The 24,621-nt window shown below is 47.8% G+C and overlaps 1 protein-coding gene across 3 annotated transcripts in view; it reads right to left on the bottom strand.

Moving 5' to 3' along the window:
- Tmod1 (tropomodulin 1) overlaps positions 1-24,621 on the bottom strand; it is a 71,349-nt gene that overhangs the window by 30,192 nt on the left and 16,536 nt on the right. The window contains exons 2-3 of one of the 3 annotated variants that reach the window (XM_059254296.1): positions 20,432-20,600; positions 3,109-3,265 (exon numbers count right to left, since the gene is read on the bottom strand). In XM_059254296.1, coding sequence (XP_059110279.1) covers positions 3,109-3,265; positions 20,432-20,551 — 277 coding nt within the window. In that variant the 5' untranslated portion in view covers positions 20,552-20,600. Of the gene's footprint in view, positions 1-3,108; positions 3,266-4,333; positions 4,462-20,431; positions 20,601-24,621 lie in introns of those variants that run through there. The other 2 variants (XM_059254297.1, XM_059254298.1) reach the window with 2 other exon arrangements.

Here is a 24,621-nt window from a genome sequence, read left to right as displayed (position 1 = left end):
AAGCTAATGATGTATGTGTAAAAGGGTGAGCACAACAAACACCACAACAGAATTGAGGGCCCAGAAAAAAAGCCAAACATACATACAAACTGTTGTCAACAAGGCACCATGTCTGGTCAACAAGTGCTGGGCCACTAGACAGAGTCACCTGAATGGAGTCAGGCCCTGCCTCGCAGCAGAGGCAAAAGTGGAACCCAAATGGATCAGTGACCTAACTATCAGAACTAAAACCAAGACATTTTTAAAGGAAACAACAGCATGATCAGAATTAGCAATGGGATCCTGTTATAACCACAAGCAACGAAAGAGACCATCTTGGACTTCACTCAAAATTGCAAGTTTTAGGTCTCAAAGGATGTGACCAAAGAAAGCACAAAGACGATTTCTGGAGTGGGTAAAACGTTCATGAATCATATATCTGATAAAAGTCTAGTATCAAAAATAGAGAGCCAGGGCTGGGCACATGGCTCAGCTGGTAAGGGTCCTTGTCATCAGGCCTGACAACCTGCGTTCAATCCACAGAACTCACACGGTAGAAGGAGAGAACCCATTTCTGCAAGCTGTCTTCTGACCCACATAGACATGCACACTATGGTGCATGTACACACACAGGTGCAAGCACGCATAGGATCACACAAATAAATAAATGTGATAAAATTTAAGGATACAGAAATAACTTTTACAATTCATCAAAAAAAAAAAAAAAAAGCCAAATGGCCCAACTTAAAAATGGGCAAATTACTTGAGCAGACATTGTATCAAAGAGGATATGTTCATAGACAACAAATACATGTGAAGATGCTTAACTGGTCACCACTTTACAGCCATGAGGATGCTGCTATAGAGGGAATATGGCAAATCAATGTTGGAAAAAATGAGGAAAACTGGACCTCTTATGTATTACTGCTGGGAACGAAAAACAAAAAAACAAAAAAACCCAAAAAACAGAACAAAACAAACTAGCAAAAAAAAAAAAAAATTGGTACAGTTGTTTAAGAAGTTTGGAGTTCTTCCAAGATTTAGGAGTTATCACTGAGCTCATCAATTCCTTAGGTATATGCTCCAAAGAATTGAAAACAAGTTTTTAAACAAATACTTGAGTAAGACCTGGTAGTGCAAGTGTATAATCTGAGCTCTTCAGGGGGCTGAAGGATTGCAAGGTCAAAGCCTGCCTAGGCTACATAACAAGAGAGTTCAAAGACAGCCCAAATAACTTAGTGAGACACTCTGCCTCTGGTCCTGGAGATGGGGGAGGGGGAGGGATGTGGCTCAGTGGTAGAGCACTTGCCTAGCATCCACAAGGCTCTAGGTCCCGTCTGAACCAGAAACAACAACAACACCTTCAAATAGGAATGTTCACTGTACTTCCACAGAAATATTTAATTTTAACAGACCAAAGATGGAAAACAACCAAAATGTCTGTGGATGAATGGCTCAACAACTGTGGAATATGACTGACTCTGAAAACATGTTAAGTGAAAGAAGCTAGTCAGCCAGCCATACCTGTGTGTGTATACGCGAGCGAGCGCGCGCACGCACGCGCGCACACACACACACACACACACACAGAGAGAGAGAGAGAGAGAGAGAGAGAGAGAGAGAGAGAGAGAGAGAGCTTGGTTTCACTCGTAGGCGATCAGCCAGTCCACAGAAACAGATTGGGAAAAGAAAAGAGAATGGGTAGACTGTCTAGAGAAACCCACCCTGATGTGGGATCAGTGCTTATTTTCCATGGAAAAAATTACTTTGTTTTTTGTCTTTTCATAGCAAATGTCACTTACTTCTGCAATAAAATCACTAGGGGGAAAATGTATGAGAAACTCTATAGTGATGTCAGATTCTAAACAAAGAGAGAAACATACAAGGAAAAGAAAATGTCTAAGAGCTGGGGCTGGAGCTCAGCTGTGAACATAACTGATGCAGTGTGTAAATGAACATTCAGTAAATATTTAAGACCCGTGGTTTATTAGCCCCCTGCTACAGGGCCTTCCCCTGAGGATGGTGACTCCATGGTTCTCATGTGAGGGACTTAACCTTCTTGGAAAATATCCAAGAGGGGGGCAGAGAGTGGCGGTTCACTTTGTCAAAGGAGACAGGGGCAATGTTCCTGAAAGAGAGGTCAGTGCAGATGAAATGTGATGGGCAGGGTAGTCATAGCTGATGCTTCCAAGATATTTGCTGTATGCCAGGGTGGGTCTATATGTCTCTCAGTCCTCCTAACAGTCTCAGGAGGCTGGGAATGTTATTCTCATCCCTGTTTGCCAGAAGAGGAAATAGAAGTAATTCACTGAGCTCTCTCAGCTAATAAGTAGTAGAACTTGGGCTATAGGCTGTTTCTAACCACTGCATCTCTTACTAGACAGGGAGACACACCCATGAGGGTGTACAGCTGGGTGGCAGGGAAAAGTACTCAGGGCTTGGGGACAGGTATAAAGTTCTAATAGAATAAAAGGTCTGTAAATTTGAAGAACAGAACTCAGACTTCTGGTCTACCCTATTCATCACCCTTCTGTTCCACAGAGTCTGCAGATAACTGGGCAGAGAGTAGAGAGTGTGTCAAGCAAGAAGAAGGTCTAAAGGGAAGGGAGGACCAAGGGTGGATTGTCACGAGAGTGTCCATGATTCTATGGAGACTTCTAGATGGCTTGTTTTTGGCAGGAGCAGAGGGTCTCAGGAGAAGAGATGAAGAAAAGATGTTACTAGTGCCAGAAAAAGAGACTTCGGAGAGAGCAGAGTCAGGGCAGAGGGAGTTGTTCCTCATTTCCAGAATAGTCCTTGTTTAGGTCTCATACTCTGATGCCATTAGCAATAGCTTGCTTCTTCCCTCAAATGTATCTAGGCTTTAATGAAAAATAACCAATGCACCCTAATTACAGAGGATTTAGGGAGACATTCTGGTTGTCTGGGTGAGTCTTTTATCTCAAACTATCCCCAACTATTGAATACACACCACAGAGGATGCTTTGGGGGTAGGGATTGTTTCCTGTTCAGGCAGGCAGGACACAGGAGAGGCCCAAGTACATTTGGCCCAACACAGGGTGAGACACACAAGCGGCCCTCTGTGATGCCTCAGGAAGGCAAGCTCATGAGAGCCGTGCTGTTTAGTACCTCGTTTCTCCCCTGTGTAGGGAACCAGGTCTTCTCGGTCTTTAAATTCCTTTGCTTGCTTTTCCAAGTGATCCAAAAGCTCCTCTCTTTTAAAGGGGCCTGTGGGCGCCTTGGTGGTCTGATCCTTCTGCCTCAGGCCTGCGGGGAGCAGTGCATTCTAAGATGGGGGTGGCAGGTGAGAGAGAGAAAAGGAGAGAGAGAGAGAGAGAAAGAGAGAGCAGTCAGTAGCTATAGATACGCAATCCTCTAGAAACACAACACAGACTAGCAGGGACCTCGGAGCTGGAGAATCCAGCCAAGTCCTTTCCTTTTCTATGCAAGGAACCAGAAAGCTGAAGAAGGGCTGGGGCTTGTCCCAGGTCACACTTAAGGGGCAGAGAGGAGCTGTGGGGCTCAGTCCTCTGTTGTCCCTACCTGAAACATTTTTAAACATGTGGTGTTAACCAACAGGGCAGTCAACACAGGTTGAGCATAGAGAGATTCTTGGAATTCAGTACTTGGATGCAAAATTATGTTTGCTGCAGTGTGGTAAGTGATCAGCGAGAGAAGCCAAAGGGAGCTTGGTAGGGTCTTAGATGGAAGATGATTCATAAAGAAGGAAACTCCCAAGAAGCCTGAGAAAGGCTCAAAAAACTACAAAGCAGGCAAGGCACACTCAGCCCACAGTCTCTACGGCCTTTTGGCTCTGGTGGGTCTGTGCTCATGAGAACTGATGGTTAATTTTAAACGATGCCTCTGGAGATGGGTCTCTCAAGGATGACAGCATCAATCAATTGCTGGGTTCTCTTCTTCAAGCATGGCGGGGGGGGGGGGGCTTCTAGGTGTGGGCTCACTAGCAAAGTAGATTCCTAGTTAGGGGGATTTCACCTAAGTCAGCCCCTAGCACCTCGAGAATCAAAGATAATGAGAGCTTCAAGGATGCTTAGAGACCAGATAGTATATAACCCTCCCTTCAAGGGGAAACTGAGGCCCAGAGCCAGAAAGACTACCCAAGGAGTTTCAGGGCTAGATCATGAACAAACCAGGGCATTCCCTCAGATTCTGGGGAGAGGCACGCTTCATTTCTAATCCTCATGCATTCCGTGTGTCTTACATTCAGAGAGCTAAAGGGGATGCCTCAAAGAGGCAGGTGTGAAATCTTAGCCGCACCCCCAAACTGACTAAATTGGTGTCATTCCTAAATCAAATCTAGGTTCTCTCGAAGTGCTTATTTCTTGTTACTTACAACACTCTCCAAGTCCTTTTCTGAAGACCCATTGAGCAGAGGATGCGAGACACATAGGACTGGCATGCCCACAGGGATGAAGCTTGGAAGAGAGACACGACTGACTAACAGCTATGGGCTGCTTAGGAAGTGCTCCCCCATTGGCTAACACCTGCTGTTGTCTCAATAGTAGCAGGGCGTGGCCCCACATTGAGTCACAAGGGTCTATAATTTGCAAGGCTGGGAGGTAAGGGGTTCAAAGGTGGGGACTAGGGTACGTGCAAGTAGACATAGGCCAGAGGCTAGCAGAGACGATGGAAACTGGGGTATTTTATGAGAAGAGGACCAGCAGTCAGGCAGACAAACCTGAACTGATCTGAGGGAATATAAATGACGTCAGAGGAGTCAGAGCTCTCCTGAAGTAGCAGTTCACAGACAGCATCCACTGTGACGATGCTCCCGGCTGAGCCATGCTTCTGCAGGCAGGTACAGATCATATGGTGCTTCCTAAAGCTAGATGTGAGGGTCTGCTCCTTCTATCCCATGGCAGGGGCTTCTTGTGACATAGTGGGTAAGGATACACCTTCCTGCCTGCCATGTCTATCTATGGCTATCCATAGCAGGTGACCCATGCTATCCATAGCCAGTGATCCACTTGCTTTGTGATATGCCTGTGCTTCACAGTTGAGGCCCCATCCAGTGTAAGCCCTGGACTAATGGAGGTACAACTGAATGGCATTCACTAATCCCTCCTGACCCTGTGTGCTATGGATCCTGTGTCTACAGAATGTGAATAATGATGATGATGGCTGTCTCATACATATTCGGGGGAAGTTAAAATTAAGTAATGTGAAAGACTGGCCAGTACTGATATATTATTTATGCATTTATTTTATGTGCATTGGTGTTTTGCCTGTATGTGAGGGTGTCAAACCCCTTGGAACAGTGACAGACAGTTGTGAGCTACCATGTATGTGCTGGGAATTAGACCCAGGTTCTCTGGAAGAGCAGCCAGTGCTCTTAACTGCTGAACTATAGCTCTCCAGCAGCACTGATATATTAAATATCCCCAAGTGATAGCTTCCCACTGTTCTATCATCAGATAAGATACATTTTAGCAGGAGGCCAGTCATTCAAAATGTGAGTAACAGAAAAAAAGTTATCCAAATATGTTTTAGAATCCAAGAAACACAGATACACAAATATGAAATGAGTTAATCCCTGAAGGTAAGTGCGCAGTGGTCCCCTCAAGGGGCTTGTAGGGATTTTCATCTCCATAAAGGGTTTCATCATTCTTTCTGGTTTGTTTGATTTATTATTCATTTTTTTTTAAGCAGGGTCTCATTCTGTAGCCAAGTGAGGTCTCCAATTTGCCATCCTCCTTCTTCAGCCCCCTTCATACTCCGATTACAAATGTGTGCCACCCCACCAGGGTACCATAGAGGATTTTAATGGCAGGAAGGTATTGGGGCTCAGTATTGTAATGAAAGAAACTCACGAGGTTGGAAAGGGGTTTCAATCTCTCATCACCTTCAGATCTTGCTGCCAGAGAACCCTGGCTTAGCTGGGGGCGGTTTCTCAACCTTGGCATCATGGTGTGCTGATCGGGACAAGAGGGTCCGGGCAACTAACTGCACTGGTAGCAGTCGCTCTGGTTTCTACCCCAGGCCAGCAGCACCGTGACACCAAAACCCATCTCCAAACACTGCTGAGTCTTCTCTGGGGGAACACTGCCCTGGCTCAGAACCACTACATTAAACCAAGGACATAGACTTTGGGAGGAGAGATGTTTTTAATGTGTGTAAGAATATTAGTTATATAACACATTAAGCCACGGCTTCATCAAGTTAAGTATTTAATGAACGAAGTTGAGTTTTGAAAAACCAAAATTTCAAAAGTATTTTCTAGTAATTCTTAGCTCATCAGCTTTTTAAAGTACATTGTGACCATGGAAGCCTTATTAGGGCTCAAAGTTCATTTTCTTTCCATTAAAGGCTACGTTGAAAAAAGTATCACAGAATCTTCAGTTAAAATCAAAGAGAGTTACATCTTTTAAAACTCTTAGTTATTTATCACTTTAACTTGTTTTCAAAAACAGCATATGACCTCACCGTGTACATAAATATTAACTCACAGAGGATCAAAGACCGAAATGTAAAAGCAAAAACTATAAAATTCTTAGAAGAAAGCGTAGACATAAATCTTGGGGCTCTGGATTAGGCAATGGTTCCTTAGATATGACACAAAACAATGAGAAACAGAAGAAAAAAATAAATGCACTGGATGGACTTCACCAAAATTAAAAACATTTGTTCTTCAAAGGACACTGGCAGAGAGACAGAATGGGAGAAATGCTTTTAAATCACATATCTGATAAGAGTACAGCATCCAGAACGCATGAGTTTCTCTTGGGACTCAATAATAGAGGACAAAAAAATTCAACAACTTGAAGAATGGTCAAAGAAGCGGAATAGATACTTTTCAAAGAACATCTAAAATTCCCGATGAGGGGGCTGAAGGGACGGCTCAGTCCGTAAAATGCTTGCCACGCAAGCATGAGGACCTGAGTTTGATCCTTAGCACGCACATAAATCGGTGAGCACTTGCAATCCCAGCGCTTGGGAGGTGGAGACAGGACCCTGGGCCCTGGAGCTTGGGGCTAGACACCTAGCCTAACTGGAGAGCTCCAGATTAAGTGGGAGACTCTGTTCCAAAAAGACGGGGTGCATGTGCATATGGGCAGCATTAGTTAGACTCAGGGGATTATTAATAACAAAAATAAAAAGAGGACTTGAGGCTGGGAGAGACGTGGGGGGAGGGGCACTAGGAGGAGTTAGAGGGAGTAGTGGTGGGTTGAGGTGATCAACACACTTGCGTAAATGTGCCGGCCATCCAAAGAACCAAGCATTATTTAAAAAAATAAGGGGGAAAGCAGACAAGGAAGACATGGACCTCTGGTCACCACATGTGCACGCATGAACATGTATACACATGTAAACCCCTACACTCAAAATAAATAAATTAATGTTTTCATTATAAAATATTCCCGATAAGTGAGGTTTAGTAGCACATACCTTTAATCCCAGCCAAACCTGACAGGACAGAGAGTTTGAAGCCATTCTGGGCTACACAGTGAGACCCTGTCTCAAAAAAAGAAAAGCCAAGCCAAACCAAAAACCTCTCTCAGGATGTCCGCTGAACACATGAGAAAATTCTCAGCAGCGCTAGCCATCAACAAAATGGCGCTCACCCTGCACGGGCACAATACGAAGCACAGATGATAACAAGTGTTGGCAGGAATGTGCTGAAACTGGACCTTGGCTGCTGGCAGGCATGGGGCAATACACGGACTCTTTGGAAAGCAGTCTGGAAGTTTCTAAAAAAATCTATCCATAGAATTACCATATGACCCGAAATTATACTTAGAAATGGAAAAGAATTCAAACCATAGGTTAACCACAAAACTTGTACACAGATGTACATAAAGCATGATTAATAATGGCAAAAAACCAGACATGCTAAGTTCCATCAACTGACGGATGGATACATAAAATATGGTAGATCTGTGCTACTGAGAACTGTCAAATCATGAAAAAGAATAGAGTACTACAACATCGGAAAACATGCTAAGCAAAAGAAACTAGATACAAAGGCCGTTATTGTGTGCTGTAATTTAGGTGGTGTAAGCACCAGTGTTTGCTTACTGAGCCAGGGTCTCCTGATATGGTCGGTGGAAATTAAAACCAGGTCTGGTTGAGGCGGGGGCAGGGCGCGGGGGGGGGGGGGTCTCAACAAGACTGAAGCTGAGACAAGTTTATTGCAAACAATCAGACTTTTTATCTTATCAGAAACAGAACATAATGGAGGTCGCCAGGATCAATACAATTGTAGTTGCCAGGATACAATGATGTTTGCAAGCTATACAGGGCACACAGATTAATTAATGTCTAAGACTAATTGTCCAGTCAAGCTTCTATATGCTTCTCTGACTTTCAGGGAACACAGAGACACACAGGTGGCCTGCATGCTCCACTGCCTGAGTGAGTGCCTCAGTGTCTCAGGAACTAAAAGGCACACAGTGCCCTGGGTACCACAGACTCTAACCTGAAAAACCTACAATGCATACCTCTTAAGGCAGCTGGACCAGGCCAGCTCCATAATTCCCTGCAATGTGATTTCCAAAATAGCCCAGTCTACAAAGACAAAAGGTACCTCAATTGCTGCTCCAGGGCTGGTGCTGCAGATTGAACTCTGTCTCCAATCCCCAAATCACACACTGAGGCCCCAACTCCCACCATGACTGTATCTGGAGGTAGGGTCTTTGTGGACATGCCTAAGGATATCTGAGGTCATGAGGATGGAGCCCTGATCCCACAGGATTAGTGTCCTTCCAACAAGAGACTTCACAGAGCTTGCTGTGTGCCCCTCCTCAGCCACCTGCCACAAGGGGACATCATGAGAAGACAGCCAAACCCAAGCCAGGAAGGGGTCCTTCCCAAGAAACCCCCAGACTCCAGACTCTAGCCCGGGGCTTCCAAGCCTCCAGAACTTGGAAAAGATGGTTCTAGTTCGTAAGCCCTGCACTCTGCACACTCTGCACTCATCACAACAGCCTGAGCTAAGACAGGTGAGGAGGAGTGGGGCTGAGTGGCAAGTCAAGACGTTTCTTTCTGAGGTGATGAAAATGTTTTTAAATTGACTGTGGTAGAGGCTGGACAACTGTAAATAGACTTTAAAAACCGAATTGTCTGCTTTAAATGGATAAATTGGATGATGTGTGGCTTATATCCAAAAAAAAAATTTTTTTTTTCCAATGTGAAAAATATTACCAAAATAGCCAAAGCAACAACTAACTCAAGCAGTCCTGGGATGCTGAGAAGAGAGGCTTTTGTCAGGTTAGGGCCAGCAGGGATGCTGGGACTGACGAGATCAGAGTCAGCTCGACCAGAAACGCTGCTGTATCCCACAGCGTAACATGCTGTGGGATAGAAATGGACCATGAAGGAGACAGTGGAGAGAAAATACTGCTTTGGATCACCTATCAGGTTTGCTTAGAACCAAAACTTGACTCTCAGACCCAGGCTAGCCAACGTGGGGAAGAGTCCCCATCACTATCTTGGTGGCCAGGAGAACATGTCATGACCACTTATGTGTAGAATATATCTTTTAGGACCTTTAAAGAAATGACTCAACAGCCATCTACTGCGTGAACATTATTAATATGTGTCCAGGCTATGTGCAAGGATATAGTCATGATCCTACTGGGTGGAGCAAAATCACTGGAAGGTGAAGGGGGTGGAACTGATAGTAAAGAGAAACCTCAAGCCCTCGTGGCCCTTCCCTGCATACCTCTTCGTCAACACCCTAAAGGGGTCACCCCACTGAACAGTGAAGAGTGATCTGTTACCAGGCTGCATATCACCTGTAGTGGTGGACTCCATGATGCCTGCAGACAAGGGGAGCCATTTGTCCTCCGAGGACTCTGAGTCCCATTCCCTTGCAAGTGCGTCTAAAGCAAGTCTACCACACGAGCACTCTGGCTTCCCCACAGTGCCCACCGTTTTGCCTTAGAAGGGAAAGTCCGTGTGGGTTTAAGGGATGGATTTATAGGTACTCTCTGATATCAGCTTAAAATGACAGCTGTGGGACCCTTGGGAGTAGTGCTGACGGCGGCATGTGCTTTGGAGCCCTATACTGCCCAGCTCCAGCAAACTAAGGACATGGACAAATGTGGGTGGGCTGATTAAACCTGCTTATTTTAATGTGAACTCTTTTGATTTTAAAACATTGACATATAATCTAAACATTTGCAAAATAATGTTCAGGACAATTAAAACACACTTAAAGTGGCCTCAGCCGTGGGCTGCCAGGTTGCTGTGTGTGATCCCAGTTTGCTCTCATACTACAATCCCATAGAGAGGAAGTCAGGACATCCCTTTGTGTAGTGTTCACTGTCCGGTCCTGGCACTGAGCTATGGAAAGAGCTACACCTGTGGGTTTTTAACTAAAAATGTTTGTAAGTCAGGCATGGTGGGGCACGCCTTTAATGTCAGCACTTGCGAGGCAGAGGCAGGCGGCTGTCTGTGAGTATGAGGCCAGCCTGGTCTTCATAACTAGGACTATGTAGTGAGACCTTGTCTCAGACAAACGAACAAACAAACAAACAAAAAACACAAACTAAAAAACAAAGAATGCTTTTAAATTACAGAAGCACCAAGTTTAATATATTCTTGGAAATAATCATAGAGGGGAAACTAACCACATTTTCTATGGTACTCTACTTTTAAAAAATTATTTATTTTTAAGACAAAGTCTTAAATTTATTATATAGCCCAGGTTGGCCTCAGACTAGCAATCTTCCTGCAGCAGCCTCCCAAATTCCTGGGATTACAGGTGTGGGCCACAACCTGGAACTTATTTCCAGCCCTTTAAACATACTAGACTCAGATGTCCAGCGTCTTAGCTTGACCTTCATACTGCATGCTGGAGTCCAGTCATCCAAAGGACAGCAGAGGCCCACAGGTCCTTACCTGGGGCCTCACAGCCTACAAACAGGCGTCTACAAGCCTGAGGATGAAGTTTCTGCAGCCATCCTGGCTATACTGGTGAGGCCTGTGTTAGGAACCACCCAGGCTAGACCACTACGGGCTTAAGATGTGAACATGCGCACAGCTGTCCAGGCACACAAGGTACTGCAGCAAAGGACTGCAGACTCCTGAAAACTCTGTGAGGAAATCTAAAAAGATCCTCTGCACTAATGATTTTGGGCTTAAAAGCTACAGGGCAGGCGGCCCTCGTTTGCATACAAATGACACTGTTTATAATGAGTGTGCTCAAGGATCTGCAGACGCTCTGGCAATGGATGGTTAGCCATGCACAGAATGGCCCTTAACCTGATTCTCCATGGTAGCGAAAACAAACTATTATATTACTTTTGCCAAAGAAATTAGTTACGTCTTAAAAAAAAAAAAAGTATGTGTGTGTGGTGGGGGGGGGAATATACAGCATGCTTCTGTTGGTCTGGGCACTGCTCTTTTTGACTAAGCCCCACAATCCCCCAAATTAAAGGATGGAGCAAGGGGTACAACACTGAGAGCTGGGAGGGGACTTCACTGAGGTCCCATGCTGGACAGCCAGGCCTCCCTTGACAAACAGACCATCCTTCCTCACATACCCTGGGCCTACCTCCTGGAAGCCAGGTGGGCCCCGAGGAGAACCAGAACAGAAGCCAGGCTCTATCTACTTCCATCAAACGCTGGGTGGTGTGATGATGTGGCTCTCAGTCTCAGAAAGCTTAGAGTTTAGATATTGAACAAATCAAGCATTCAGGTGCAACGAACATTTGTTAGGTCTTAACTGTATGCCAGGCAATAGTCAGGTTCTTCTGCTCTTTTTGTCTGTGTGCACATATGTGTTGCTGTATGAATTGTGCGCATGTGCGTAAGAGGCCGGAGGCTGATGCGGGCATGTCTTCCTCGGTCACTTCACCTTACTTTTCCAGACATGGCTTCTCATTGAACTTAGAGCTCATCTGGTCAGCTAGCCTAGCTGCCAGCAAGCCCCAGGACCCACCTATACCTGCTCCCCACTCCCCAGGATCGGTATTACAAGCATCCATGGTCAGACATGTGGGTGCTGGGGGACCGAACTCAGGTCCTCAGGCTTGCACAGGATGTGCTTTATCTGCTGAGCCGTCTTGCTAGCACCCAAGGTCCTTTTGATATAATCACACTTATATCTACATACACATGTGCGTATGTTTGTGCATATATGTTCGTTAAACAAGAAATAAACCAAAACCTTGTCATACAGAGCAGAAGACAGGCCTGCACATGGAGACATCTATGGCCCAACGGAATACAGAGGTTTGGATTTTTTGGTTTGGTCTTGAGTGTTTCAATTAATTGTCAATGCTTTAAAAACCAAATTTCCTGCGTCTCTCAAAATTTTACCTGGCACGACAATACTGAACCGCCATGCTCATGGGGGCACCAATTGGGCAGAGCCAAAAGCAGGTGTCCTTTAGTCAAACTCCCACTTACCCCTAGTCCCTACCATTCCCTGTTGTTTCTGACATGGATGCCAAAGCCAGTTACTCCAAGGAATTGTTTTGGGTGTTGCTTTTCTTCTTCAAAGTATGTGGCACGTGAAATTTCTTTTTCTGTACAGTGAATCTCTTTATACACTGTGGATTTTGTTGTAAACAAGTCTTTTCGAAAAAGATGAACCGTGGTGGCTGCGGACTTCTTTCTTTCATCCGCACCCCCACCTGAGGCTGTGGGAACCTGGTTTGCTGCCTGAGGGGTAGTAAGTGCTCAGGGGGATGAGGAGAGATGGAGAGGTTGGCTCCAGGCTTTAGCCACAGAGTTATCTTTCCCTTTTAAGGATGGTATGAGTCAAGGAAGATAAGATTGTAAGATCTGTTCAACGTGGGCAGTGGGGATGCAGGTATTGCTGTGCATTCTCCCTCTGCTATTCAATATGTCAAAACAGAAAACAAGTGCCCTGTGGAGGAGGTGCCATGCTTCGGGCACCGAGACTCCAGATGTTGAGGGGGGTTGTCGTCCTGCAGAATGGGAGGATTTTCAATTTAAGGTATGAAGGGCTTTGGCTCCAGAGGCAGAAAAGAGGGGCACTGGGAAGCATGGGGAATGGAGAAGGGCGAGGAAGAGGTGTCAGGAGACAGGGTGGGTTAGGGACACTGCAGCCTGGCCTGACTCTCATCCTTGCTGGCCAGGCCCATCCCCGGTTCTGCACACACCGCTGGGTAGTGTTTCTAAGGATGAGAGCCTATTTTTAGAGAGAGATTTATTTCTTTCCATTCCAACTGTTTACTTCTGTCCTGGGCTTGCAATTCTGTCGGTTTGTGTTACAAGGGAGCATCACAGCCCCATGGACCAAACTTGGCTGCTCCTGGGATGGCCAGGCGAGCCCTGTGCCCTACAGAACCTGATCTGGGGCATGGGAGGATGTACCATTCTGCAGAGTCGGACCTGTAGGGAGCCCTGAGGTGTGATAGGAAGGCCCAGGCCCTCCCTATGGCCCTGCTGCTGACCCAGGGGTGTGACCTTCTGTGAGCTTTTCCCCTCTCTCAAGTGCAGTCTTGCCATCATTGATTTTTTCATCACTACAATGGTCATGAGACTCATGGGACTGGTATGACAGCTTGGTCAAAGACAGTACCAATCAAATAGCATATGTCCAGAAGGATGCCACAGTCAGGGTCTTTCTCCTGTATTTTGTATGCATATTGTAGTGGGTGTGTTTGTGTGTGAGTGTACATGCATATGTGTCTCTGTGTGTGTGCATAATATATGGGAACATGCATGTATGTGTATGTGTGTGCCTGTACATGTGCATGTAATCAGGTATGCATGTATACCCCTTGTTTCCATAACCTTTGACACGTAAGCCCAGAAAGGACCTGCTGGATACGGTCTGCCCTTTAATAACCGTAGGGTTCCCTCACATTACCCTAGCCCCATCTACAGGATGGCATTGACCCTTCCTCCATGGGGCTCAATCACAGCGTCTTTGTGGAGATTCATGAGACAATTTCCATGAAATGCAGAACCCCTGGCATGCAAGAGCATGTCTACACAGAGTCACGTTACCTTGGGCCTTGCAGACAGCCTGCTTCCATTAGCAATGGTGATACTCTGTCACAAATTCCCAACAGCTGACTTAAAAATCAACTCCAGCTCTAATTCCTTTATAAGGTTGGGATTAATCTACCTTCTCTCTTGTAAACAGCCTTTTAAAAATACTCAATTTCCCGTCAAAGTCTCATTAACAAGCAATATTAATAAATTATTTGTTGGCAGACTCTTCATTTTTCTTTATATATTTTAATTGTGTGTGTGTGTGTGTGTGTGTGTGTGTGTGTGTGTGTGTGCGCGCGCGCGCACGAACATGCCCATGCTAGTACCCTTGCCTGCCTGTTCCTGTGTATGTAGAAGCCGAAGTATCTTATTTGTTGACACAGGGGCGCTCACTAAACTTGGAGCTCACTGATTGGTCAGACGGCTGGCCAATGAGCTCCAGGAATCCATCTCCGTTTCCCTAGCCTCACCCCTAAGCACTAGGAATTCAAGAGCAAGCCTCTTCTCCTGGAATTTTTATTTGGGCTCTGGGGATCAAAATCAAGTCCTTGTGCCTCTGAGGCACTGAGCTATCGTAACCTAACCCTCATTCCTCTAAGCCTCAGTTTCCCCACCTTAAGATGGAGCTAAATGCTGAACCCTCTCGAGGACTGGATGGTCCATGCACACCATCTGACCCGTCAACTGCGAAGGTCTGTGAATGGCGTAAGAGCCACCCACTGTGGCTGGCACACATCGCTTGCCTGGCTCGCCATTCCCGAGCTCCTTTCTCCCACTGCCCAGCACAGAGGCGATCTGAGCGAGGAGTTGGCTGGGCTTCAGCGCAGCACCCACTCCACAGCACGGAGAGAAAGGGCGGGGCTCGGAGTCAGTCAACAGCAGACACTTTTAGAGCATGAGGCATTCCTTTCCCGAGGGAGCCCAAGGGCAGCAATCTCATGATAAGCTCGAGTTTTTCCAGAGTGAGAGACACTAAGTTTCGAGGCTTTTTTTTTTTTTTTTTAAATGTGCACAAGTTCGGAATCCTCTATGGCCAAGCTGCTTTTCAAGTGTTCTACGCGACTCTGTCACATGACACTGGGGCTTAACAGTTGCATAACCCCACACAGCACTCTCTGAAGTGTTTGTTGCCATCAGGTGCCAAGACAGCTAGGAGGGACTCAGAAAATTACAAGTGGATAGAGCCCCCCACGGGGGGGGGGGGGGGCTTCCGAGGCATCTGGACCAACTGTTCTACTTCACTAAGGGAACTGAGATCCAAACAGGAAAAAGGCCAGGTCTGAGCCCAGGGCAGAGCAGATGGGACACCGCTGTGTCTCCACCTCCTTCCAGAAAGAAAGAGGATGATCTGCCAGGTACAGCCTCTGGAACCACAAAGCCACGGCACATCTGTGGCCCCAACTCTTTTCCTCCCAAGTCCCATGAGGCCTTCAAAACGTGGCTAGGATGTGAACTCTAGGACAACGTTCGGGCTCTGCCACTGCCCACGTGTGAGACGTTGGACAAGTTACCAACGCTCTCAGCGTCTTCCTGTGGGGAACCCGGATGACAGGAGCACCTGCCCCCCAGGATCAGGGTGAAGTTAAGTGAGCTACGTCTTTCAAGTACTTAGAACAGCATGTGCACGCAGTAAATGCTGCATCAGCACCAGGACACAAAAATAAATGCAGGAGTGTGAGTTTGCCAAGGCGCAATGCCTGGGCACCCAGGTCTCAGGAGCTGCTCTGGTTCTGACGGAAGCCTGCCCTAGGGACAGGTTCCTTTCCCTCTCTGGACTCTGATTCTGGTCTGTGAAAGGGGGATTGGGCACCTGTTGGGCGACCCTCCTCCAGGCCTGCATACCTTCGGCCTCTCCCCCAGAGTCCCGATTACAAAGCTGGGCCCAGGCCCAGTGAAACTGGAGCTGGAATATTCTGTTCTGGGATGGAGGGAGCCCCACTTGCCTTTCAAAACTCAACTGTCTTGTAAATCAGGTAAGGGAGCCCACCTCAGTGAAGGGGTCCATTGTGTGGCTGGGACACTAACTCTACCACCCCATCATCTCCCCTCCTCTTTGGTTTCTCTTTTCTTCTCCCTGAACTGAGAGAGAGAAAGGAGCCTTTGAAAATAACGTCACTTTGTGAAACCACAGTAGTTGAGAATGGCGGGTTTCAGGTGGCGGGTGTCTGCTTCAGGATCTATGCTTCTCTCCAGAGTGCCTGCAATCTGACTCCTGGCCCCCTAGTTCCCTGACCAGGCCAGCTGGGCAGCAATCTGAACCTCCTGTGTCCTCTCCCTCCCTCCTGTGGGTACCCACAGAGTGGCCTCTTCCCTGCCACCTTCCAGGTAGAGCAGGCTGCCTGGTACAGAGGCCCCTGGGAACTTCTGCTTCTGCGGAGGCCGCACAGCCTGCTATTTGAGTAGGGGGTTTAGGGGTGAAGCAGGGCCCCAGCCAGGGCCTCAGCACAGTCCTTGGAAACTGAAATCTTGGCTCTGAGAGGCTCCACCCTTCCAGGGCTGACACAGGGTTCTGACCCCTGACACCACCTGCCCTGTTCGCAGCCACAGCCTCAGCTGACCTTGTCCCCACACTGCAGCTCAGGGTGAGGCCAAGAGAGCAAAGGGCCAGACACAGTGGGCAGGCAGGTGTCTGCAGGGGCGGGGTGGATGGTCGCACTGCTCCCGGGAGTGGTACAGATTCCACTCCCTAGAGGGTATGTCTGTGGAGAGGGCAGCATCCTTAACTTCAGGAAAAGCATATGCCCATGGGAGCTCCCAGGATGCAGGGCTCCCATGGAACCCCTATCATCTCCTATTTGGCCAGCACTTCCGTGGTTAGCTCCCAAACCACTAAGCCACATGGAATCACCTCCCTTTGAGAGGCTCCCCCATTCACCTCGCCACCTTAACTCCATTATGCATTCCCTTCTTTTTTCTAGTCACATCCAATTTTCCATAGAAACCACACTGAGATTCCTCCTCCCCAGCGAACCCTCACACAGGGAACCACACTCAACTGGAATTCTTTGCTTTTATTCTTGACTTAGAAAACCCATGGCATGGTTCCAACCTCAGCTGCTCTGTGGAACCTCCCACCAGGAAGAAGCAATCCCCGCCCTGATCTCCATCTGTTCCTAGGATGTAATCTTTTCTGCCCACCTGACATACCTTGAGCTAACCAGAGGCAATATCTGTGCCAGGCTCCAGTGACGGCACCTAGCACCAAGTTAAGTGTGGGCAACCACGTGGCTTGTATTCTCACCCTCAAAAGCAATTCCCTCTTGGGCTTCTATAGAACAGTGATATAGAATAGTTAGGGAATTCTATGGAACAGTGATCTAGAGTAGCTAGGGACTTCTATGGAACAGTGATCTAGAACAGTTAGGGAATTCTTTTTTTCCCCATTATACTGAATTTTATTTGTTCGTTAATTTAGTAGCTGTTTATGTACTTCATTTATTTATTTTTTTCCTATTATCAGCTTGATACAGTACAAATTCTTATCCTAATAGTGAAATGTTTCATTGAGGCTTGCCCAGTAATTGAGTAAAACAAATACTTATTATAAGCACAGGGAATTCTATGGAACAGTGATCTAGAACAGTTAGGGAATTCTATGGAACAGTGATCTAGAATAGTTAGGGAATTTATAGAACAGTGATCAAGAACAGTTAGGGAATTCTGTGGAACAGTGATCTAGAATAGTTAGGGAATTCTGTGGAACAGTGACCTAGAACAGTTAGGGAATTCTGTGGAACAGTGATCTAGAATAGTTAGGAACTTCTGTGGAACAGTGATCTAGAACAGTTAGGGAAGTCTGTGGAACAGTGATCTAGAATAGTTAGGGAATTCTGTGGAACAGTGACCTAGAACAGTTAGGGAATTCTATGGAACAGTGATCTAGAATAGTTAGAACAGAAAAGCTCAACCTTTCCTTTGTTTCCTCTGAATGGAGGAGGCAGGGGAAGGAGGGCCCGAAGACTCTCCACCAAGGCCTTTTGCTAGTCAACGTGAGCAGCCCCACTAAGGAACCATCTCATGGTTGGGACAGTTGCCAACAGCAAGATGAGGACATGCTACTCAGATGGATGTCGTTGCGGGTGGGGGCTGGGACCAGCCCTCCAACACACTAGGAAGAAGCCTAGTCTGCAGATGAAAAGGTGCCTGCCACTGAGCCCTGAAAGGGCCCAACCAACTCCATAATTTCGTTGGTGGGACACCAAGGCCTGGAGAAGGACAGACTGCAGCCAGCCCAAGATCCCATGTGTCAGACAGGGCCCAGGTGGGAGGTGGGACTCTAACTCTAGCCTTGCTCACTGTGCCTCAGCAGCAATGGCCCGTGGGTTAGTAAAACACTACTGAATCGATGTTCTCCTGATGGGCCACTGTTAGGAGAGAGTTGAGCAATGCCTGGCTTTAAAAGGGGCCTGGAGGTTCCATCTTTAATGCCTTCTCTTGTGCTAGGTACCTGGAATACAGTTCCAGGCTGGAAACCTGTCCAGGAGGCTGGTGGGAATGTCTCCCTTGACCCTGCTCACAGCTCCAGTGGGGCTTGCCAAACAAGACATCCCTGAGGCACCCTGACTACGAAGGAGAACTCTGAGCATTGAAAGAACTTCCTAAATATGCCAAGTGTGAGATTCGCTTATGAAACTTAAAACACACGAGAGGGTTCTTGGTGTTCTCTATTGCTCAATGTATTTCAACCTGTTCTCCACTGTCCAGAGGCAGCAGGGTGTGAAGAGCAGCACAATGGCCCTCTGAAGGCTGCTGCAGGGCTAAGCCAGAAGGCAGGGCCTTGCAGTGCTAGCCAGGAGGCGGGGCCTTGCAGTGTCAGCCAGGAGGCGGGGCCTTGCAGTGCCAGCTAGGAGGCGGGGCCTTGCAGTGCCAGCCAGGAGGCGGGGCCTTGCAGTGCTGGGGCAAGGCTCCCTAGAAGTGTGCATGTGCTCTGAATCAGGGGCCTCATGTGGTGCTGTTTCCCTCAGAGCCAAGACCCACAGGTCCAGGATTCAAGGCTGGGCACTGGAGTGGTAGCCCACAACATCACCTTTAGCAACTCATTAGCAACCGCTTTTGCATCTATTCCCTGGACCTTCCCACTCGCCTAGAAGTCTCGGTTCCGAAAGAGCAAAGGTTTTCCTTCACAGGAGGCACAAGGATTCCACTGAGCAGGAGGTTAACACTGCCACCTGGCCTCTGGTGTTCCTCATGGTTCAGAATCAACAGGTGACGAGGGGTGACTGATGCTGACTACCAACAACTATGAATGCTGGCGGCAAGCACCAACAGCCTAGCCTGAGAAGGACTGTTCCCAACACCAACCTCTCAGGCATGAGGCTCAGGCTCAGCCCAGCGGGTCATGAACCACAGCTAGCAGTGGTGCTTGTCGGAGGCAGAAGCGGTGCAGGATGGGTGACGGAGGGAGGCTGTTCTAAATGCTGGCTACCCCCACCTGTCTGGCTGGAGAAACCAGGGCTACAGCCATCCTGGGTATTCCCTCCTGCTTCCTGAACATGTGTGAGGACAGCAGAGCTCGCTGTCCCCCTCGCCTCTGGTCTCGTCACGTAGCATGGGCTGTACTGACATTTTATGGTACTATTTAAGTATTAATTTTCCATCACAGTGTCCGAGTAAACATCACTGGAGATTTTTACCTTCCCTCCTGGAGAAGAGGAATTTTTCTGTCGTACAGAGTATCGTGTTGGGCACAGTGGTGACATGCTGTTGTCTTCGTTTGCTAATAATTACCTCTGGTGTGAAGAGACACACACACACAGGAGCCAAGTTAACCAAGAGGCGGACTTGCCATGGGCAATTTTACCATCAACTTGCCCGAGCCGTGGGCCACCAGGCGTTTGGTAAGATGTTATTCTAGTTGTATCTGGGACGGTGTTTCTGGAGGAGATGAACATTTGCAGAGTCTGCAGACTGAGTCAGGCAGATGGCCTCTGTGATGTGGGAGAACCGATCCCATCTGTCACAGGTCTAAATAGACCCAAGAAGCTGACCCTCCCCGGGAAGGGAGATTGCCTCCTACCTACCTGCCTCAACTGGACCATGGCTTTTGTTCTGTTATTTTGGACTAACAGCATGAGCTTGCCTAAGTCTTCAGCCTATGAGCATTTTAGATCAGATTGGCATCATCGGCCCTCCTGGACTCCAGCTTCCCAATTGCAGATCTCAGGACTCATCAGTCTCCGAAACCATATGAGCCAATTGCTTATAAATCTCTCAGTAGGATATATATTTACTCTGTCTGTCTGTCTGTCTGTCTCTCTCTCTCTCTCTCTCTCACACACACACACACATGTCTTATTGGTTCTATTTTTCTGGAGAATCATGAGTAATACAACATTTTAAAAATAGCCCTGCCAAGGCAACATCATTCCAACGCACTGTCATATAAGGAGAAAGGCTTTGGTTGCTTTGAGAATGGCCCACCTGCCCCTCCCCGTGTGGCTACCACACTTGGTGCCCCTTCACCAAGTTCCTGGGGCATGTGCCCCCAAGACCAGTGTTCCACTTTCCTGCTACTCACATCAGGATCTAGTTCATCCAGCTCATTTTCCAGCGTCCTGAGCTCCTCCTCCGTGAGGGACCCCAGGATTTCATCTTCATCCAGGTCTCGGTATTTCTCCAGCTCTCGTCTATAGGACATTGTGGAAGGGCGCGTGTTTGTCTTCTGAACTTCTGTGCTGACTGGTGACCTGCCAGAAAGAGCCAAAACCCTTAAGATAGACCCCTGTCAGATTTTTCTCTCAAGCCACAGGTGGGATGTGTTTAATAGCGGCTAATTTGAATTTATCCTCTATCCACTTCCCAACAAATGGCAAGTCCCGAAGGCATGGGGTTTAATGAACTGTATTTTATTTCTTTGATATGTATGTGTAATGTGTATGACCACACCTGTGTGTGTGAGTGTGTGTGTGTGTGTGTGTGTGCGCGCACGTGACGGTCAGAGGATGACCTTGGATGTCAGTCCTTGCCTCCTCCCACCCGTGAACCCCAGGTTAGCTGGCCTGCAAGCTTCCAGGGCCGCTCCTGCCTCTGCCATGCTCAGCTCTACAAGGGTTCTGAGGATTTTTAACTCAGGTCCTCCTCATGCTTGTGTGGAAAGTGGTTCACCCACTGAACATATGCCCAGTGCGATTTAGTAAGTTTCAGTGGTGGTAATGAGCATTGCCAGTAACTGGAAGTAAATGGGTGGCTATCAACGGTTCGCGTACTTGACGGCAAATCTATTCTTAGGTAGTTCAATTATTTTCTGGACGATCTTCCCAGTGTCCCAGTGGGAGCCATGAGTGCCAGCAACTGGCAGGTTAGTCTTTTAAAGGGGGTGGAGGGTTACGTGAACACCTGCTGCATGCAGGCACCTCACCTACCATACTTCAGTCAGTCCTGACAGAAATCGTCCTACAGTAACGGTTTTGATACCACACAGAGCCCCCCATTAAGCACTACACCCGGATTCTCCAATTTAACCTGCCCTTGAGTATTGAGTGTTATCCTCCTCTCATAGATAAGGACGTTGGGCCGAGAGAGGTTGAATGACTTGTCTAACCCATACCACCAGGAAGTGGTAGGTCCCCAATATGAACTCAGGTCTTGGGGGGCTCTAGCGCCTCTGTGGGAGAGGCTTTTTCATGGAATCACCGAATCCCATGAGGTCAAGAGAACCATGGACCAGACCCCTCATTATAGTCTCCAGGGATCTGCTTCAGAAGGAAGAAGTGACTTCTCCAGGGGAACAGTCTGTGCCTGCCACTTCCATGCTGCTCTCCCTGTCGATGGTAACCCAACAGACCGTTCATACCTGTGAACTCATTCCAGCTGGGGCTTTTAAGTGAGATCATTTCATCACTGAAGAAACTGAAAGATGGCCTTGACTCAGGGTCCCTGACAGCTCTGGGAATTCCTCCACTGTACTGCATAGCCTCCCTCTGGTCTGAGGGGGACAACAAGGCCGTGAACCCTGCTGTCCCTTAGCCTGACTAAAATAATAACACGACAAGCATGGCCTATCTGTCACCTCCCTGAGAAGTCCTGGCAACTCCTCATGAACCTGACCTCGTCGTGGCATCAGGACCGGGTCCATGCCTCTTTGAACAACTTCTCCCATGAGGCCCTTGTTCCTTACCCCCAGGGCCCAGCTTAATAGCAGGAAGCTTCTCACTAAAACCAGCCCAGGATGGTTTTCTACTTGTCTCTGGTTATCCCCAGGAGGCTCTGGGCTCTTCTCTTGGAGAATGTGAGTTGCTGCGGACCCCTGCCTGTGAGTCGCCTCCTTGTCCGAGGCCTCCCCACTACCTGACTCTCTCTACCCTCCAACCTTTCAGAAGCTGATGGGTAGGTAGGTAGGTAGGTAAGAAAGCAGCTGAACGCCTTAAATGTGGCAGAGTGGAATCTAGTCCTGTGCACACAGCCAGTGTGATGAATCAACACACTGCCTTAAGCTTCCAATGTCGAAGTTTTAATCCCCAGCACATCAGCCACCCGGAGCACACTACAGGTTAATATGAGCCCTCACTTGAAAGTGGTCCTTACAGGGTTGCGGAGATATGAATAAGTTTAGACAAGGCCGTCCTGGAATTGGATGGGCTGCTACCAAATGTGACTGCTCTTCCTACAGAAAGGGGACATTTGGGCACAAGAATAGTGCCACACACTGATGTGACAGAGAGTAGAGAGTAAGGCAAGGCTTGCCAGCAAACCTGGGAAGCCAGAGGAGAAACTCTGAGCTTGTTCTTCCTCAGAAGAACCAAAGCAGCGGAGGCATGGTGGCTCCTGCCTTTAATCCAAGCACACAGGAGACAGAGGCAGGCAGATCTCTGAGTTCGAGGCCAGCCTGGTCTACAGAACTAAAACAGCTGACACGTTGATCTTGGCTTCCAACCTCCAGACATGCATTCACTTAAGCTGTTCAGTTTCCTGGTTTGGGGTACCTTGTTCCAGCACCCGAGCACACCTGCATAATTGCCACCCCCTCTTCACAGCAGTTCTTTCTAAATTCCCATCAAACAAACAAAAATCACCCACGGCTCATCTGTGAAATAAATGGAATTTTTCACAGCAGAGAAAAATGAAAACTGAGAGGAGACAACCAATCCATTTAAAGCCTGGGATTTGTTAATTAAGGACGATTGGAGTTCACTAACCACCAGAAAGGGCATCCACTTTGGAGAGCAGGGGCATGTTTCATTAATGTAAATCGGCATGCGTGGGCACACCCACAGGGGAAGGCAGAGTGAGTGACAGCCACCTCCATCAGAAGGATGAGCTTCCCAAACACAGAACCCAAGTGCTGTCCTGTTCTCTGAGAAAGCCTCAGCTTCAGCTGAAGTCTTCCTTTGACCAGACCCCAAGAACGTCAAGGTCAGATCATAAATGCACCCCCCTACTCATTTCCTTTTGCTTTTGGGTGCCCTTGCACAACAGCCTAATTTGGCACATCCTGAGTGAAGCCAGGAAACATGAGGATCCATGGTCTCCATTACAGGGCCCAGAGGGACTCAAATGCCAGCTTCCAGGAGCTCACAAAGATGTCCAGCATGTCCTCTGACCTAGCATCTCTGAGATGGGCTGCTTTTTTTTGTTGTTGTTTTTGTTTTTTGTTTTTTGAGAACAGGGTTTCTCTGTGTAGTTTTGGAGCCTGTCCTGGATCTCGCTCTGTAGACCAGGCTGGCCTTGAACTCACAGAGATCCGCCTGGCTCTGCCTCCCAAGTGCTGGGATTAAAGGCATGCGCCATCACTACCCGGCTGAGATGGCCTTCAAAACACACATCTTTGGTGTTTGCTGTGCTCTAAATGTGGTTTGCTTTCCCAAAGGTTCTTGTGCCGGAGCAGATTCTGGAGGTTTTAAGACTGGCAGGTGTCCATGTTTCAGTGGACGGCCCCACACCCAGGGGGATATGGGCAGCACAAATTGGACTCCATGGGTTATTTTAAAGAAGATGCCATGATGTCGGGAGCAGGTGGGGGGGGTAGATCTGGAAGGAGTAGAGAGGTGAATGTGATCAAAATACATGGCACGAAATTCTCAAAGAACTAGTAAAAATAGTTAAGAAGAGGCAAGGCTTAGTTGGAGGTGGTTAGGGCACTGCAGGGGTTGCCATCTGGAGGGACCAATTCTGGTCTTATAGGATGAGTTACTAGCAGAAGAGTTGTTACAAAAGAATTTGATTGGCCCTTCCCCTTGGGTTTCTATTGCTGTGATAAAACACCATGACCAAAAGCAGCTTGGGGAGGAGAGGGTTTGTTTCAGCTTACAAGTCTCAGGTCACACTCCATCACTGGGGGAAGAAGTCAGGGCAGGAAGCCAGAGGCAGGAGCTGAAGCAGAGGCCATGAAAGGGTGCTGCTCACTCGATTGCTACCCATAGCTTGCTCATCCTGCTTCCTTATACGACCCAGGACCACCTGCCCACGGTGGCACTGCCCACAGTGGGCTGGGTCCTCCTATATCAATCACCAATCAAGAAATTGCCCCACAGGCTTGCCCAACAGCCCTCTGTTGGAGGCATTTTCCCAGCTGAGGTTCCTCTTCCCAGATGACTCCAACTTGTGTCAAGTTGACAGAGGAAATAGCTAGGCCCCTCCCCTTGCTTTCTGGGCCACGGTCTTGGCATGTGATTTCTACTTCCGATGGTTTCTCCCACCGTGTTTCCGTGGCCATGTTATGATGTAGCCGAGAGGGCTCTCACTGAAGGGAAAGGATGGGGCTGCCTGACT

The sequence above is a fragment of the Peromyscus eremicus genome, chromosome 2 (assembly GCF_949786415.1).
Source record: "Peromyscus eremicus chromosome 2, PerEre_H2_v1, whole genome shotgun sequence".
NCBI classification, from domain to species: Eukaryota; Metazoa; Chordata; class Mammalia; order Rodentia; family Cricetidae; genus Peromyscus; species Peromyscus eremicus.
Note: the sequence above shows the minus strand (reverse complement) of the source record. Positions and strands in the feature narration are given on the sequence as shown.